General features: G+C 45.6%; 1 protein-coding gene across 35 annotated transcripts in view; it reads right to left on the bottom strand.

The window, feature by feature from the left end:
* Positions 1–18,776, bottom strand: part of AOPEP (aminopeptidase O (putative)) — a 374,345-nt gene that overhangs the window by 167,472 nt on the left and 188,097 nt on the right. For 33 of the 35 annotated variants that reach the window (XR_011497286.1, XR_011497284.1, XR_011497285.1 and 30 more), the window contains one exon: positions 16,303–16,409. The exons of the other annotated variants lie outside the window; for them this stretch is intronic. Coding sequence is in view for 28 of the 33 variants with exons in the window: in XM_070495582.1 (XP_070351683.1) it covers positions 16,303–16,409 (107 nt within the window). In the remaining 5 variants the exon portion in view is untranslated. The remainder of the gene's footprint in view (positions 1–16,302; positions 16,410–18,776) is intronic. 35 annotated transcript variants of the gene reach the window in all.

Below are 18,776 nucleotides of genomic sequence, written 5' to 3' on the forward strand. Positions count from 1 at the left end.
GAGAGGGGCTCTGAGAAAGCTTTTGCTTTCTTTACAAAAGGGGGAAATACGACTGGTACTGCACCTCTTCCCCCCAAACATGACGGATGGAGCTGCAGCAGCCACCTTGCAACCAAGAGGCAGCAAGTCAACATGCTATGGAAACCAGAATGGAATGAAAGAAGGTAAATAGTCTTTGATGGTATCATTCAGCTGCTGGCCAGCCCAAGACTGCCTGTCTTCACACTTCTTACTGTATGAAAAAAGAAAAACCCTATTTGTTTAAGTCAACATTGCTTTACTATTCTATTAATTGTAGCAGAATGATTCCTAATGGATGAAGAATTGAACTAATTCTAACAGCTACCATTTCCTGTTATCCTCCTGTGCCAGGTACTCTGCCAAGCTCTTTTTAAGTATCATGTCCTTCTATCCTCATGAGAACCTGATGGGGCAGGTACTGTGACTATGCCCATTGAAAAGCAAAGGAAAGTGAGGCCTGAAGAAGACCACAAAGCTAGTTAGTGGCAGGGTTTAAGCTGAAACCTGGGTCCACAGAACACCAAAGTCCTAGCTGCATTCCGGGACGTTCCCAGGATCCAGGCCCCCATTCTCATCGTGCCTTAGACACGTCGCTTACCCTCCCTGAAGCTCAGTCTCCTCACCTGTGAAGAGTGTGATGAGGCTCAGATAAGGTGAAAGCACTTTGTGAAAGAAAAGTGTTAAGCATCTCTTAGACATTATACGCCAGTGTTTATTTCCTTGGCTGGAATACATGGAATGTGAGCGATCAAGTTACCAAGGTCGTTTGGGCTTAAACGCCCTTGGTTTCTGTTGTACCTGGCACCACATGTAACAACTGCGATTAGCATGGCCTTTCCCTGCCCACCTCCTTCCTTCTCCACTGCACTCAGAGGCAACAGGGACACGTAAAGAGCTTTCAGCCGGCAGTGACATTTGATACACCGTGATTTGATTTGGAATCAAACCTCCTGAACAAAGGGCTGATTCTGCAGAACTATCACCAGGGACGGGATCTGGGAAAATGCCTCTGAAAGGTGCTCAGGCGTGTCAGCTTGGGTCTGAACACCCACTGCCCTGCCACGGCCCAGACGGGCCATCCGCCAGAGTTCTCCATCTCATATTCCTTGGCAGTCAAAGTGAGAGCCATGAGATATCTCCATCTATAAACTCACTACTGTGGTGCTTGAGCCAGGGACTAAGCATCCCAGAAAAGAGACAGAAAGGGATTAATCAGCATTTCAACATCCCTGTCTGAGTATCAGTCACAGCTGCTCCACGAGCTCTCAGTCCAGGAGCAGGGCCCTCACTCAGCCCCTAATAAAGGAGGAAGTTAAATACGACCTTTGTGTAGGCATTGGCCTCACAGTACTGATCTGAGCCACTGACTTGCCTTTGGTCAGTGTTACCAAAGAGAAGTGGATAAAACATTGTGTACACTTTTAACTAAGGAAATCGTACTGTATCGAAGCTACTGGAGTTTGGCAAGTTTGATTATCTGCATGCTTTTCCCGATGAATTTAACAGCTATCCGGCATGAAGGTTCTTCCCCATCAGGGACCATTATCCTGTAGCACACATAGCAGGATATGACTCTGGTGTTGAAAAAGGCAATTGCTAAAATGACTTAAGACAGAAGGAGGCATCCCTCGAAGGAGTCAGAGGAAAGTAAAGAAGGTACATTCTGGTCCCTGATGGGGAAAGGAGGCAGTGGTTGGTGCCTATAGGAGAGGTCAGCGGCTGAAGGGGATGATAAAGAAGGACTTTGTAGCTGGCAGAACTGTGGAAAACACGAACAAACTCCACGGATTTTGATAAGCAGGGTAGCAAAATGAAAGATGAAACTCAGAAAAGCAGAAAGTCATGAACATCAATACAAAATCAAAATAGTCCTCAGGTTTTGAAGGGCCATAAATCAGAAATTCCTCTCTAAGAAACAAATTCACAAACAGAGAAAAAAATAAGGAACAGACTAACACAATGGTCTGAGCAGTCCATCGCCACATTCAACACGGCAAGAAATCATTTGGACACATTTTCAAAGGAGACAAAGAAGAAAATGGAGAGCAACGACATCAACATGAGTGTGCAGGAGGTTGCTGATCAGGTGGATTTTCAGAAGACACATCCAAAAGATGACGAGGGGAGATGCTGGAGAAAGAAGAACACCAAAGCTACATATAAGAGCAAGGAAGCTGTAAAACCGTTGCCAGGAAGGCAAAAATTCAGGATGAGCCAATGCTAATGGAGAATGCCCAGGACAACAAAAACGGCTTTTGAGGGGATGTTTGGAGCATAAGGAAGACCAGGAAGATTCGGGGCCAATCTTCCTCACAAAAAAAAAAAAGAAGAAGAAGAAGAGAAAATGATGAACTATAGGAGTTAGCATAGTATCTCAAGGGCCACTTCCAAAAATTCACTCTGGGCTTCAGGCATCCTAACCTCTACTAGTCAGCTCACAGAATGGATATGGTGGGTGAGCATACGGTGGGGAGTGTGTGGTGGCTGTTTCATGGCATTAGAGAAAGTTAAAAAGCAAAACCCTAAGGCTGTTGATTAATTACTTGCTAAAACCAGGAGGGAGTTCTTAGGGCTGTGCCCAAGGACTAACAACTTACTGGCTGACAGATTTGCATATGAGTTGAAGTTGGGAGTCTAGCTGATTGATTGACAGACAGCATCCACAGTCAAGAACGGCAACCACAGGTGGAATGAGGATCCAAAATTAATAAGAAAAAGTTAATAAGGGCAAAGAGGTTTTTAAAATTAAGCGTTTACCGATGAAAAAGATTTAGTATGTTAAATCGTCTGCTAACTCAATATGCAGCAAGAGATTAATGTGGCTTCCTAGACAATAAACAAATTGGTAGGTGCGATCAACAGGAGTAATGAGAATGGAGCAGGAAGTACTGCTGAGGAGGGGGTCAGACAGTGTGGAAAGCAGTGGTTAAGACCTGAGCTCTGGAGCCAGACTTACCTCTGCTTTCATCCCAGCTCTGCCCTTACTAGCTGTGGAAACATGTCCAACTGCTTAACATCTCTATGCATTTGTTTCCTCATCTAACAAACAGGAATGAAGATGATACTAGTCCCTATCTCATAAGACAATTTTGAGCATTAAACAAGATAACATGTAGAGTGCTTAGAACAGTGTTTGGCACATCAGAAGCCCTCAATGAATGTTACCAAGGAGAAAAAATCCACGGGCATTGAGATGGTAAGATTGCCTTGAGAACGTGTATGACGCTGGGTCCAAAAACGAAGTATGGCACGCATGTGCATGCGTCCAACTCCAGTAATCCTTGTCCTTTCTTTTCCAGACTATCCAGATCAAGGGAAGCAGTAACAGTCCACTGCCTTCTTCACAGGTGTGACCTCCAGCAGAGTGCTGTGTCCAGGTCAGATGTTACATTTGAAGAAGGCTACTGGCAATCGGGAGGCAACAAAGGGCCAAGCCCAAGGCAAATGTTCTCCCAGCCTTGCAGTTATGGATGACAAATTCACCAAAACCTGTGACCTATTGTCCAGGAAAGGAAGGACAATGGTCTTCAGACAGGTGGATTGTTTGGGTGAGAACAAGCCGGAGCAGTGAGATCTGGACGCTGGAAATAGGTAGAAACTGGGTGGCTGTCAGGGGTATGGAAGGTTGGGCAAAATCACTTTTAAGGTCCTTTCTGACCCTAATATTCTATAATTAGGGAGATAAAATAGGCCAGAACATATTTAAGCTGTAGCATTTAGAAGTACAACATACATCCACTGGAGTGGAGTCAACAGGTTTGCTACGCAGCCTTGGCCTTGCTAAATCAGCATCAAGGGTGACTTGGATTTTTTAAAAAAAGCCTAAACGGGGCCGGCTCCCTGGCCGAGTGGTTAAGTTCACATGTTCCACTGCGGCGGCCCAGGATTCAGATCCTGGGCGCGGACATGGCACTGCTCGTCAGGCCACGTTGAGGTGGCGTCCCACATGCCACAACTAGAAGGACCTGCAACTAAGATATACAACTATGTATGGGGGGGGGGGGGATTGGGGAGATAAAACAGAAAAAAAAAAGCCTAAATGAATTAGAGGAAACTTAACTGAATTTTATTCAACCCACATATATTCAGGGATAGATTTAGCTTACGAGTATAGGATCCAAGCAATATAAGGCTTCCATTATACTTCTTACAGGGTTGTATCGTGCAGGAGGGCGCGGAGGAAAGAGAGGTAGGTGCAGGTGCAATATACCTGAACTGTACCCTCATAAGCCAGGTTAGACGGGGCCTGCCTCTCTCACTATCCAGGGCTACAGTGACCATAACGAAACTCAGGCTGCCAGTCTGCTACACACGTTCAAAACACAACTCAGGCTGTCAGTCTGCTACACACATTCAGAACAGAGGAATACAGAGAAACTGAAAATTACAGGAAGCAAAAGTAGAAAGAGTAAAAATGGAAAATCCTTTTTGTACTGCATCAAAAAATACCCCATGACTTCATCCCGGAAAGAGGCAATGAGACAAACACGCTTCATTTTACAAGGGGAGGCTGGAAGCACGTTTTGAACACCAGCAGCATATGTGGTGCTGTGTGCCGAGATAATGGGAAGGCTCATCTCATCTGATGACTCAAAGAGGAGCAGATGGCCTGTGGGAGCTGGAGAAAGACTCTTCCCTCCTCGGTGGAGGACACAAGGCACTAGGGACAGCAGCAGTGGAGGGCTTGCCTGGGTTTAAGGCCCAACACACACCAGGATGCTCAACAGGATGAGTAGCTGGGAGAACAGCTCTCCTCTGTCTTGTAGGCAACTAAGTACTATGTAACTCTTACATTTAATATGCAGTGCACTAACAGTAAGTGTAAGACCATTCAACACAGCAGTGATTGTGAAAGCAAAAAACTAGAAATTGCCAAAATGTCCAATGGTTAACAAATGGTTAGTTATGTAACATTCATATCCTGGAATATTCTGCAGCAGTTAAAAAAAAATATCTACACGTGTCACTACCAGAACGACAGTCAGGATTATATTACCAAGAATAAAATGGAAGATACGGCATGGGGTGGAGAGAATGAACACACACACTCGGGATGCTTGCTTAGAAGTGAATCATCTCTACGTGGGGTGTTATACCACAGACACTATGCAGATGTCTTCCTGGCATCTAGCACTGGAAATGGTTCCTTGGGTCTCATCGAATGTCCTGAGGACACCAGCTGCCTCCTGCCATAATTTCTTCTTCCATCTCTCCTTCAGACAATTGCTGGTAAACCCCATTAACGCTACAGTGATGTTATCAGATGTTACAGAATATCCAATGATTTCCATCAATTTCTATCTTTTTTTAAAAATTAAGACATAATTCACATATCATAAAATTCTCCATTTTAAAAATGTACAATTCATTGGTTTTTAGTATATTCACAAAGCTGTGCAACCAAGTACCTAATCCCCTAACATTTTTATCACCCCAAAAAGAAACCCCATACCCCAGGCAGTCACTTTCTATTTTCCTCTGCCCCCAGATCCTGACAACCATTAATCTATTTTCTGTCTCTGTGGATTTGCCTATTCTAAATATTTCACATAAATGGAATCACACAATATGTGGCCTTTTGTCACTGGCTTTTTTCTCTTAGCAGAATGTTTTCAAGATCTGTCCATTTTTGCAGCACATATCAGTACTTCATTCCTTTTTATGGCTGATTAATACTGCACTGTATGGATATAACATTTTATTTATACATTCATCTGTTGATAGACATCAGAGTTGTTTCCACTTTTCGGCTATTAACAATAATGTTTCTGTGAACATTTGTGTACACGTTCTTCTGCAGACTTAGATTTTCATTTCTCTCGGATCATAAGGCAATGCTATGCTTAACCTTCTGAGGATCTGCCAGACTGCTTTCCATGGGAGCTGTGCCATTTTACATTCTCACCAACAGTGTATGAGGGTCTAACTTCTCCAAATTCTCATTAACCCTTGTTCATATCTTCTTTTTCATTGTGGCTATCCTTGTAGGTATGAAGTGGTCTCACTGAGGTTTTGATTTGCATTTCCTTGATGGCTAAGAATGTCAAGCATCTTTTTATGTGCTTATTAGCCATTAGTATACCTTCTTTGGAGAAATGCATATTTAGATCTTTTGTCCATTTTTTAATTGGGTTGTCTTTATATTGCTGAGTTGTAAGAGTTTTTTACGTATCCTGACTGCAAGTCCCTCAGATATATGATTTGCAAATATTTTCTCCCATTCTCTGGGTTGTCTTTTCACTTTCTTGATGGTTTTTAATTTTGATGAAGTCCAATTTATTGATTTTTTTCCCCTTTGGCTGATTGTGCTTTAGGCGTCACCTGACCATAAATGGAAGGGTTTGTTTCTAGACTCTCAATTTTATTCCATTGATCTATATGTCTGTCTTTATGCCAGTACCACATTGCCTTGATTACTATAGCTTTGTAGTAAGTATTGAAATTGAGAAGTGTGAGTCCTCGACCTTTGTTCTTCTTCTTCAAGATTGTTTTGGCTGTTCTGGGTCCCTTGAATTTCTGTTTGCATGTGAGGATCAGCTTGGCCATTTCGGCAAAAAAAGGCAGCTGAAATTTTGACAGGGATTACATTGGATCTGTACATCAGTTTAGGGAGTACTGCCATCTTAACAATCTTAAGACTTCCAATTCATGAACATGTTTTTCCATTTATTTACTTCTTCGTTCTTTTTTTTTAACATTTTATTTTTTATTTTATTATTATTTTTTCCTGGTGAGGAACATAATATCTGTTGCCAATCCTCCTCTTTTTGCTTGAGGAAGACTGTCCTTGAGCTAACATTTGTACCCATCTTCCTCCTTTTTGTATGTGGGATGCTGCCACAGCATGGCTGAGGAGCAGTGCACAGGTCTATGCCAGGCATCCAGGCCCGTGAACCCTGGGCCACTGAAGGGAGCATGTAAACTTGATCACTACGCCATCAGGCTAGCCCCTTCTTTTAATTTCTTTCAACAACATTTTACAGTTTTCAGTATATGTGTTGCCCATCTTTCATTAAATTTATTCCTAAGTATGAATTTTTCTTAATCTCATTTTTAGATTATTTATAGCTACTGTATAGAAACACAACTGACTTCTGTATATTGATCTTATATCCTGCAACCTTACTAAACTTTTTTTATTAGTTCGAACAGTTTTTGGGGGAGGATGCCTTAGGATTTTTTATATATAAGATCATGTCTGCAAAAAGAGAGAGTTTCACTTCTTCCTTTCTAACCCAGATGTCTTTTATTTCATTTTCTTGCCTAATTGCCTTGGCTAAAACCTCCAGTACAAGGTTGAGCAGAAGTATAATCCCTCTTTTCTATTCCTTCTCTCCTCAACCAGTGGCTTGAAAGGAAGAGGAGCTTCTATAAAGCTGGATTTTAACACATACTGGGATATTCCTTTTTTTTTAAAGATTGGCACCTGAGCTAACAACTGTTGTCAATCTCTTTTTTTTTTAAAGATTGGCACCTAAGCTAACAACTGTTGCCAATCTTTTTTTTTTTTTCCCTGCTTTATCTCCCCAAATCCGCCTGGTACATAGTTGTATATCTTAGTTGCAGGTCATTCTAATCGTGGTATGTGGGACGCCACCTCACCGTGGCCACGCCCAGGATCTGAACCGGCGAAACCCTGGGCTGCCACAGTGGAACGTGTGAACTTAAGCACTTGGCCACGGGGCCAGCCCCTGGGATATTCTTCTTTCGTGTCTTTGCAGCAGGTCCAATCAAATACTTGTACAGTTTTTGTCAGCCATTCTGGGTCAAAACTATTGGCCAAAACATGAACTAAATCCAGGGAGTGGGTGGCTACAGTGAATAAGCAAATACCTTATAGAATGAAGTCAATTTTGGATTACATGAGAAAGCACACATTAGCTAAGAATGTAATGTACATAGTGCTGGGACTGGCTTAGTACATGAGACATTCTCAGAGGATGGGCAAAATAAGAGTGAACTCTTACAGATTGATTTATGTATTCGAATTATGTTTTAGGAAAATATTTCATAGGCAAATAGTGTTATAATGAATCAGTGCCACATAGGGCAGCAATACAGAAGAAGTGTGCATATATACTTATTAAATTTATTTTCTGAACGATTCACAAGAAAAGGCTAGCAGCGATTATCTTAGGATGAGCACTACAGTGGTGGGGATGGAATTTCATACCTTTATAAACTGTTTTCCTGTTATGTAGTTTTATTAAAAAAATATGGGTACCTAAGCAGTGATTATGAACTGCTTTATTTCTTCTTCGTGTTTTTCTATATTAAAAAAATACTAAATGTTATCGCAAAAATGAAATACCACGTACAGTAAGTATGTAATTAGGGGCCTAGCAAGGAGAATTCTATCCCTCCCTTTGAAATACCTGAGTGATGAGTAACTAGGGAATGGTCTAGAAAAATGAAGAGGGAGGAGTATTTGAGTAACTATTCAGGACACGTCTGTCGTCTTCGCTGGGTAGAAGAAGTGAGAGCTAGGGTGTCCCTCTAACAGGAAACAGGAACTGAGTGGGCAGCTCAAGGGGGTGGAGCTGGCCTTTGAAACAGGAAAAGAGCAGAGTCTGCTTCTGGCTGGCTGAGAGCCCTGAAGTTTTTCAGAAAATGCTGGCACAGGTATAGCACTCTCCTGTCACGAAAGGGTAGAAACAGTCTACACAGTGAGCTGGCTAGCGTGTGTGGTTCAGATAAAGAAAACTGGACAGGAAGAACGTGGTGGAGGGCATCGTGGGCCTGAGGGATGGAGGCTGGAGGGCAGGGATTCCGAGACACAGATGTAGAGACTTTAGGAACCACACAGGCCAGTGACTGTGCTTGGAGCTCAGCTAAGAACTCCTGAAGGCCATAAAGGCAAGAAGTTTTTTCTTCTCAGGACCATGGTCAGATTCTGCACAGAGGCCAGGGGAGCTGTACGGAGCAGAGCCAGAGGGGACACCAGGGTGGCCCTTATATAGAGATTAGACCAGAAGGAGGTTCCAGAATGGTGGGAGGATTCCATTTGTCTTAGAAGCACTGCCAATTTAATTCTGACCTCCAGCTAGTTTGAGCATCTTTGTTTAACGTTCAGATTTTTTTTTGGTTTGTTTTTGCTTTTAATCTCATCTTTTTCATTTCTAACCAGGCATTCTTGCAATTTTTTTTCTAACATCCTCTTAACTTCTTAGTAAAATTAACTTTTTGAACATTCCAGCCAATTGTAAATTTGTTGGGAGGAAAGGTAGGTATTTCTAGGCTCTGGTTAGTAAAGAGACAGGAGCAGGGTGCTCTTTGTGGTCCCCAGGGGAGGGTGGCAGCAGTGAAGAAGAGACAGACCCGGCTCAGAGCCTTGGGGAGAGGTGGGAACGGGGTAGGACCAGGAAACCAGAATAAACCTGGCGGGAGAGTGGAGATGGCTGTGGGGGAACCTTTGTTCTCTCTGTCACTTGTTGGGTAAATTTACCAGGTGCCAGAGCATCTAGATGATAGTATCTAACGTGTGTTGAGTATTTACTATAGGTTGAACCATAGGAAATTGACAGTATTCAGCCATTTTAGATCCACCAAAATGGCAATTTCCCATGATTCAATCTAACACGTGTTCTAAGTGATCTGCACATATCACATTTATTCCTCACATCCACCTATAAGGTAGAAACTATTGTGTTATTATCCCTAGTTTACAGTGAGGAGACTATAAAGCTCAGTGTGATTGAGTAACTCTCCAAGGCCACACAGCATGTAGTAGAGTCAGGACTGGACTCACCCGGGCAGTTAGGCTTCCAGGTTTACACTTAAATACCCCATCCTACTCTCCTGGGTTGAGAGCGGAAGACTGACAAGCTCTGGAGCAGAACTCAGGCCTACATCGTCAGACAGTGTTTCTCTGAAATAAGGGAGGGTTAGTCAGGCCGTGGCCAAGAAGGAACTGGGCTGTGGCCTTTCACTCTACTCAAAGTTCTAACAAACTTCGCAAAGCCCACATATTCAGCCAGTTCCTTTAATGGCTCCATCCTTACATGCACTCAGGGATAGCGTCACATCATAGTATTAGAAGCCTTCTTTGAAGCTGTGTGAACACTGCAATCGGTTTTGAATAGGCCCAAATGAGCAACTCGTCACTCAGAGCGTCAGGCCAACTAAGAAGAGGATCCCAAGTCTTCTAAACTCAGGCCTGGGTTCCTGACACCACCGGACTTCATCTAGCCGCTAGACTGTCTCTCTTATCATGTGTTATCCCAAATGCTTGGGAATCTTTCCTAAACTCCATTTTCATTATGTCATTTTTGGAACTTAAAATAGCTCCCGATTGCCCGGACAGCACATGCAAACTCTTGAATTTGGCATCTAAGGAACTCCATTACTTAGCCCATGCTCACCTGGTCCACCTTCAGTCTCACGGGTTCTTATGCGGCTCTCCTCTCCAGTGAACCCATTCTCACTTAAGGCCCGTCGCCACAATCAATTCCTTGTTTATGTCTGCCAGGCTTTGCTCATTGAGCTCCCTTCCCTCCACCTCTTTACCAGTCTCAATGCTATACTTTCTCATCGTCCCAGCTCAAGCCTCACATCTTCCCAAGACTACCGATATTATACTCTCAGTTTTTAGAACTCTCAGGATGCAGCCTAGGATTTGTCTATTTACTGTCTTGTGACCAATATTTCAACTCTCCAAATAATATAGAAAGAACCTTAGGGACAGAGATCATGTTGTCTATGACACTTCTTCAACATTCATTGAGCACCCACTTAGAGCCAAGCACTGTGATAAACAGAGGTAAACAAGACAGTCCCTAGGTTCAAAAGGCTGATGGGTCAGAAAAGAGATTAGGTTGGACTATATGAAATTGCTTGGGTTTTCTTTCTTTTTGCTGAGGAAGATTTGCCCTGAGCTAACGTCTATTACCAATCTTCCTCTTTTTGCTTGAGGAAGATTCACACTCAGCTAACATCTGTGCCAATCTTCCTTTATTTTGTATGTGGGTATGCTGCCGATGATTGGTGTAGGTCCCCGCCAGGGAACCAAACCCAGGCCGCTGAAGCAGAGTGCGCTGGACTTAACCACTAGGCCACAGGGCCGGGCCCTGAAACTGCTGTCTTTGAAGGTCAAAAATGGTTGAAAATTGGCAATTTAATATCCCTCATCCTAAATATAATTATCAAATAATATAGTAAGGTCAGAGATGGAGATACAACCAGAGCATTTATGGAGTAGAGAGGAGGGTCACCAGCTTATCTTGCCAGGATAGGGACTGAAACTTTTAGAAGGCAGAGATATCTGTGCTGAGCCATAAGAATTTGGAGTCATGCAGCAAGGAAAGATATTCTAAATAGAGACAACATGAAAAAAAGGCAGGGAGGTAAGAAAAAACAGGCAGACAGCAGGTATTACGGGCTGAATTATATCTCTCCAAAATCCTTATGTTGAAGCCCTAACGCCTAGTATCACAGAATGTGACTGCATTTGGAGATAGGGCCTTTAAAGAGGTAGTCAAGTTAAAATGAGGCCATTAGGGTGAGCCCTAATCTAATCTGGCTAGCGTCTTTATAAGAGGAGGAGATTAGACACACAGAGAGACACCGGGAGTGCACGCACACAGAGAAAAGACCATGTGAGGACGCAGCAAGAAGGTGTCCACGAGCCAAAGAGAGAGGCCTCAGGAGAAACCAAACCTGCTGACAACTTAATCTTGGACATCCAGCCTCCAGAACTGTAAGAAAATAAATTTCTGTAGTTTAAGCCACTCAGTCTGTGGCATGCACATTTCATTTTGGCTATGGATAGAGTTGCATACTTGGGTTTTATCCCTACTATTAAAGGATGTCTCTGTCACCAGGGGGTGAGGCGTTCATGAGGAAGGTAGGAAAAGGCGTCTGCGTTTCCCTAGAATGGTACTGACTGTGGAGGCAGCAGCTAGGAGAAAGAGCCACAGCAGACTCTGGGCTTGTCAGCACTTCTCTACCTGATACATTTTAATATATCTTAGCACGAGCTTGACTTTAACAACGCTTCCAGAAAGAGGGGGAAATGATAATAAATCATAAGCAATAAAAATCCACAGAGCTTCCTTGCGACCCCGCCACTGTAGTCCTTCGATCTGCCGGCCTGTCGGAGTGTGCCAACTGGAAGCACTGAGACAGAAATGCCGAATCTAGCCGGGCCCCAGAGAGAAGGGGCACGGGAGCCTTTCAGAGCCCCCCACATCTTCCTTGGCAAGAGTCACGACTGCTGCACTGGTCAAGAGCGGAGTTTTTAGGCAGGAGACGAGGAGTGGGTCAGTGTGGGAACAGGGGAGAGTGGAGCGGTGGTGGTCAGGCAGGGCAACGCAGGACAGCAAAAAGATCAGGCTCTGCCTGGCACACAGTTCCACCCAGGGCTACTGGAGAGGTGAGGGAGAGTCTGGAGAGAGCCACTGGGGTCTTGTCTATGGGAAAGGCCTCTTTAATAATTAACAAATGCGAAAAGGCCAGGAGTCAGTAATGTGAACCCTAGCATTTTGAAACTATGAGCAAATTGCCATGCCGCAAGAGCCTGCAGCCCACACTACAGGCTCCCCAAGCCAGTGAAGGCTGAGAAGGCTGAGAAAACACAAGAAACTGATGTAACCACACGAAACTTGCAACCAAGTCGCTCTAAGACACATTTGATGAGAGCCATGATTCAACAGTGGATGTACAGAAGGCACAAATGGGAAACGGTTTTTATAAATTACTGAAATTAGCAGCAACTCAGAGCCAGACAAAATTTTAGTTTTTCTCTTCTCACTTTGTTAATACTCCAGTATCTATAATCAACACAATGTTGAGTTTTCTTTTTTCCTGATATCTACTGAAAATTAGACCCATGCTCTCATGTGTAAAAAGACAAAGATGCTTGGTCCAAGGATACTTGTTTTAGCCCGACCTTCATGTCCTTCCACAGTTGAAGATACAGGGAATATTTTTATTTTAATGCAAATAAATGCTATATTGGAAGCAGGGAGATGGTGTAGGGAAAAGAGGATAATTTAATCCCTGGGTTTCAATCTTCACTCTGCTGTTTATCAACTGTATGATGTTGGACATGTTATTCAGTCTTTCTGGGCCTTGAGTCACCTAAGTGAAGATGTTAAATAGCCAGCAAGAGAGGTGGGGGAGGCCTGGCCAGTGACACAGAAGGGAGTCCAGCAGAGTGTGACACACAGAAGCAAGAGAAGCAAGTGCTTTTAGTATGGGGGGCGCTCAACCATGGTGAGAGCTGCTGTAAGGATGCTAAGAGAAGTTTCCGTTGCCACTGGCAACAGGGACAACGTATCAAGACACAAACCAACTTCTAAATTGTCTGGGTTCATCATTTCAAGACCATGGGGTATCTTGAAAGAAAAAAAAAGATAGCATCTTCAATCACTGTATTGTTTTAAGAGACTTCTTTCCCAGGGTCTTATTTGCATATTAAAACAAAACAAAATCTGAGAACAAATTTTTACAACTCTGGTTCTTCCTTTCAGTTTCAGTAACTTTTAAGTTCTCTGTGACCATGTAAGGGAGAATTCGAAGAGATGGGAGTAAACTAAACCTGGACTATACAATTCGCGGCAGGCTCAGAAACATTTCCTCCTCATTGTGACTGTGTCTGATAACAATCGTTTCCACACTGATGCGCAACAAATCTCTCAAATGGAGTTATTTCATGGCTAGCCTAAATTTAGGTAAACACAACTTCTGAACAGAAGAAAAAGAAAAACAAATGCCATAACAAGGCTTCTAGCATAAGGGTCTAAAAATAGTGGATTCTTTCTCCCAGCACCACACACAAAGGAAAAGCTCTTGGCGGTCAGAAGCTGGGTTGATCACAGCTCCGCAGAGTCCAGAGGTAAGGCTCTCCTCACGTGTGCACTGCCTTCCCAGGCCTCTGCCCCACCACACAGCTTTGGTCACGCAGAGCTGCATGTGTCAAAGGCAGCTGGAGAATGGAGAAACCGAGTCTTGAGAGGCGACAGGACTGGCTCAGTTACGGGGCTCACATGTACACATGCTCCTGCATCAGCCACCTTACAGCAAACCTCCCTGGCTCTCGACTGCTTCCCTCCCAGCACAAGTTCTCTCACAAAGGCCACACTCACTGTCTCCACTTCCTGATTCCCTCCCATTCACTCTTCTAGCCACTTCAGTCTGGCTTCCTCCTCCACCACTCATGAATAAATGCATGTGCGTCAAGGTCACCACATCTTTCACGTAGTCCAACCCAAAGGTCACTCCTCTCCTTCCCCGTTTCACACCCCTCAGCAGCATCTAATGCCCCATTCCCACCATCTTGACTCACTTTTTTTCCTGGCTTCCATGACCCCCGGTGTGTAAGTTTTCTCTACACTGATTTCCACAGCTCCTCTGCCAGCTCCTCTCATCCTCTTCTCTCGCTTTTCTTCCTCCCTGGTGATTTCTACATGCTCAGAATTTTAAGTATTTATAGGCCAAATGTTCCAGTCTCTCCAATGAGCTCCTGACTTGTAGACTCCACTGAGTTTTCAGTATTCAATATCTGTTTGGCATCTGAAACTTAACACATGCAAAACTGGAATCTTTATTTTTCCCTCCAAAGCCTGCTCCTCTCAAAGTCTGTGTTCTGTCACCAAATAGCATCACCATCTACCCAGCTGCTCAAGTCAAAGTCTAGAAGTCGTACTGGACACTCTCGGTTCCCTCTTCTCCACCCTCAGTCGACCAAAGTCCTGCCAGTCCCACTGCCAAAACCTATCTCAAACAGGTCTGCTTCTCGCCCCTGTCACTGCCATCGACAGGAGCTCTTGCATGGACCACTGCAGTGTTCTAACCCTTCTCTTTGCTTTCCACATGATGCCTCCCATCCCATACAGCAGCCAGAGCAGGACTGTGAAAACACTAGACAGACTGTGATCCTTCTCAGCTGACAGCCCGCAGCAGCTTCCACTGCACCTGCAGGAAGGCTCGCTGACCTGGCTCCTGCCTGCCTTTCCCCACCCTTCAAGCCACACTGCCCTCCTTTCACACCAAGCCCTCTCCTGCCTCAGAAACTTTGTGCTCCTCAGATAGGCATTCCCCAATCTCCTTACTACAAAGCGCTGCATTCTCTTTGAGCCACTTCTCACCACCTGTAACTAGTTGTACATGCAACAGGGTCCTCGCTAAGTGGAAGCCCCATGAGAGCAGGGACCCCGTCCATGTTGGTCGTCAGTGGAGCTGTCCCACTGGGTGAGTGATGAGATGTGCGAACGGTGGTACTGGGTGGGGAATGCAGGGTTCCTGGCTCTGGAGCTTCTAAACAATGGATGAGTCAGTGTGGTTAGTGTGCAAGCAGGGACTAAGCGGGGGACTTTTCCGTGGGAAGAGTGGCCACACCCCATGCTGCAGCGCTGCACAAAAGCACCAGCCAGCCTCCCTGGGGTCAGGCTGAGGGGAGCATTTCCCTCAATAGGCAGTCGCTGTGGAGTGGGGGTGTTTATTTAAAAGTAAACAACAACAATAGAACTGGTCCAGGCAGGCTTCTACCCAGGAGGGGGACGACCTTGAGGGCTGCCATCTAAAGTGGCAGCGATTCCTGGATGGCCCCCTTCTCACCTGTCTGACTGCCGATTCCAAACACTTGGCTCTAGTCAAGAGGGTACAGGATGAAAGCTTCTATTGTCATAGCAACCTCAGAGCTCTTGGGGCCTAGGCTTGAGGTTTCAGATAAATAACTGTTTAGAGGAGTGAAGAAAACGAGCAAAGCAGAGAGGGACAGAAATGGAAAAATGGCAAGAAGCAATCCTACAAGTGCTGTAAGACACAGTCTGAAAACAAAGCTCAGGAGCTGGGAGTGGCCTCCTCCCACAGCGCAGGGGAGTGGCCTCCTGCTGGGACGGATCCGGAACAAAAGGCCCCATTGACACAAACATCTGTTACTGCTAAACACTTAGGAATCAGTATTTTCCTAAAGGTTTTTTTCTTTTGGCTTTGAAGGGTTACTGTCTGCGAGGCTACCAAACCCCAGCCCTCTCCAAGTTTGCAGCCACCACATAAAGTGACTATTAGAACTTCAAAAGAAGAATTTGCTCCCGGAAATGGCCTTGTGCTAGTTTTTTCCAGGATGGAGACACCAGGAAAATGTCAAAAGGCAAATCCAAACCCACACCCTGAAAGACTTACAACACAACCATCACATCCCTGGGAGGAGAAGTAACCCAGCGCACTGAATCTAAAAGGGACCTTGGCAGACTGAATAGATGGCACCAGAGGACGTGCCCGGAAGGAGAGCGGGAGCGGGAGGGTGCGGGGCCCGGATGGGAAGGACCAGATGTGCTTTACCTCAACACCTGCATCTCCTCGGGGGAGTTCCGCACTTCATCCTGGAGGCGCCGCCAGCGCAGGCAAGCCCTCAGCTCCTGCTGCTCCTGGGCCTCGCGGGGGGCCAGCTGCTTGGGCCACAGACACACAAACACACGTGCACAAAACACAGTCACTGTTGTCCTCGCGCAGAGTCAGAGCCACCCAATGGAGTGGCTGGCTTTGTTTCTGAGGGGATGGCTCAGACGGCCTCGCTACTGTGCCATGAGCCCCATCAGAAAAGTGTCGAGGACCAAAGGGGCCTCTTAGGTCCTCAAATGAAGAATCAGCCACTCAACTTCGTGCTGCCTGTTTGACGGGCACCCCCTTGGTCCCAGAACCTCCCCACCCCGCCCCCCTGGCCTGGAGAGAGCAAGCTCACTAGAGGGCCATTTCCACCCTGATTCCACCCAGCCCTTTTTCTGCTTTGTCTTTCTGCATGAGGGTGGGTGGGGAGGGGATGGGGACAGGGGACAACATGGGACACAGGTCAGGACACATCCCCTCCATTTACTGCCTATTTTCCCCAGCCCTCAGTCTTGTTAAGGGCTGTTTACAGTAGAGCCTGCTAATGCAACCCAGATGATCCTGTTTGCATATAACCAGAAACAGTGTACTGGACTCACTCTGGGGGAGGGGAAGGCCACCACACTCTGCCCTACTGGTCAGAATCAGCTGCTGTCACTCGATGTGCTCACTAGGCCCCACAACTATAATCTCCATCAGGGAGGGCAGCAGAACATCCACTGGGGAGGGAAATAGTATCTATAGGCATTTCTGGAAATTAAAGGTCCCTAATAGGTCATTCAAGAGATATTTACTAAGTGTCTGTTAGGCCCTGGGGACTTATGGACACAGACTCTACCCTGAGGAGGCCAGGGGTGGGGGATCCACATAAGAACACTAACCATCAGGGTGCAGTGATGGAAGAGGTTAAGGAAGAAGCTATATGCCCCCTTGCCAACCAAGGTGGTGAGAAGGTTTTCCTACGGAGGTGTGGGGCTTGAGCTGGTACCCAGGGAAAGCAGGAGTCAGCCAGGGGAGCAGGAATTTCAGGAGGAGGAAAAGCATGTACAAGGCTCGTGGGGCCTGGAAAGAGCACGATGTGATTAGAGAATGACGAGGGATGTGCTTAGGCAAGGAGCAGGCTACCATCCAGGGAGGGACAGAGGTGCTGAGAAGCCAGCAGAGCTCTGATGATCAACAGGTTTTGTGTGGCCTGCTGTTATGGACTGAATTGTTGAAACCCTACCCCCAAATGTGACTGTGTTGGAGATGGGCTCTTTAGGAGGTAATTAAGGTTACATGAGGTCAGAAGGGAGGGGCCCTAATCCAATAGGACTGGTGTCCTTATAAGAAGAGGAAGAGACACCAGAGATCCCTCCTTCCACGTGTGCACAGAGGAAAGGTCACATGAGGACACAGTGAGAAGGTGGCTGATATCAAGCTGTGGAAGAGGTCTCTCCAGAAACCAAGCCTGTCAGCACCTCAATCTTGGACTTCCAGCCTCTAGAACTGTGAGAAAACAAATGTCTGTTGTTTAAGCTGCCCAGGCTGTGGTACTTTGTTATGGCAGCCTGAGCTGACCAAGACACCTGCGAAGGAGTTTACACTTTATCCAGGTTCGTGACAAGTCACACAATTCAATCTTGCGACTAACTCAATTCACTTCTCCCTACAGATGCCACTCCGAGCAGAACGCCGGTTTCTATCTCCTTGTTCAATGATTTCCCACTCCGCACTTTGCAGTGCTTGCTACTGCTCGGTGCTGAAGAGCGCAGTCTCCCAGGCAGCAAAGTGGTCAATGCCCCCTCATGCCCTCTTCACTGGCAGAGCCCACTGCTGACCAAGGGAGGCCGCCTGCCCTTCCTTGCCCTGAAGAGCTCTCCTCTCTTGCTTGGAAGGTCTGCTGCAGGCACTTGTCGGGGACCCGCAGCAGCTCAGTCTCACTCACCCTTCAAAGAAGGGTCAGAGCCATGGATGTGCTCTGGAAATGTTTCCAAAATTTGTGCTGGTTCTAGAATGGCCACTTTGCCCCAGGGGCATTCATGTGTTCACATACTGAAGAGTTAGTGCATGCACCTTGAAGGATGCGAACTGAGCTGTCTCCAACACCAGGTTAGGAGAAAAGGAGAGACAGAGAAACCTCAGCTCCTACCTTCCCTTTGAGCCCCCATCAGAAGTCACCTCTTCCGAGAAGACTTTGGATCTGCTCAGACCTGGCCTTTCCTGCCTGTGAACTTGCAAAAGATTTGGTGTTGACCTCTCTTTTCTAATTCCTTTTCTTCTTCCTTCTACTGTGTGATTTTCTCATCCTCACAATTAGACCATGACCTCTTTCAGAGCAGGGCTGTGTCGTACTCATCCTTTTGTTCCTACAGATCTAGCAGAGAAGGGACACATGGAAGACGTGCAGCCGTGAGATGCAGCTGGGCTAGCCTCACGCCTCTCTAAGT

This window comes from Equus asinus, chromosome 23 (genome assembly GCF_041296235.1).
Source record: "Equus asinus isolate D_3611 breed Donkey chromosome 23, EquAss-T2T_v2, whole genome shotgun sequence".
NCBI classification, from domain to species: domain Eukaryota; kingdom Metazoa; phylum Chordata; class Mammalia; order Perissodactyla; family Equidae; genus Equus; species Equus asinus.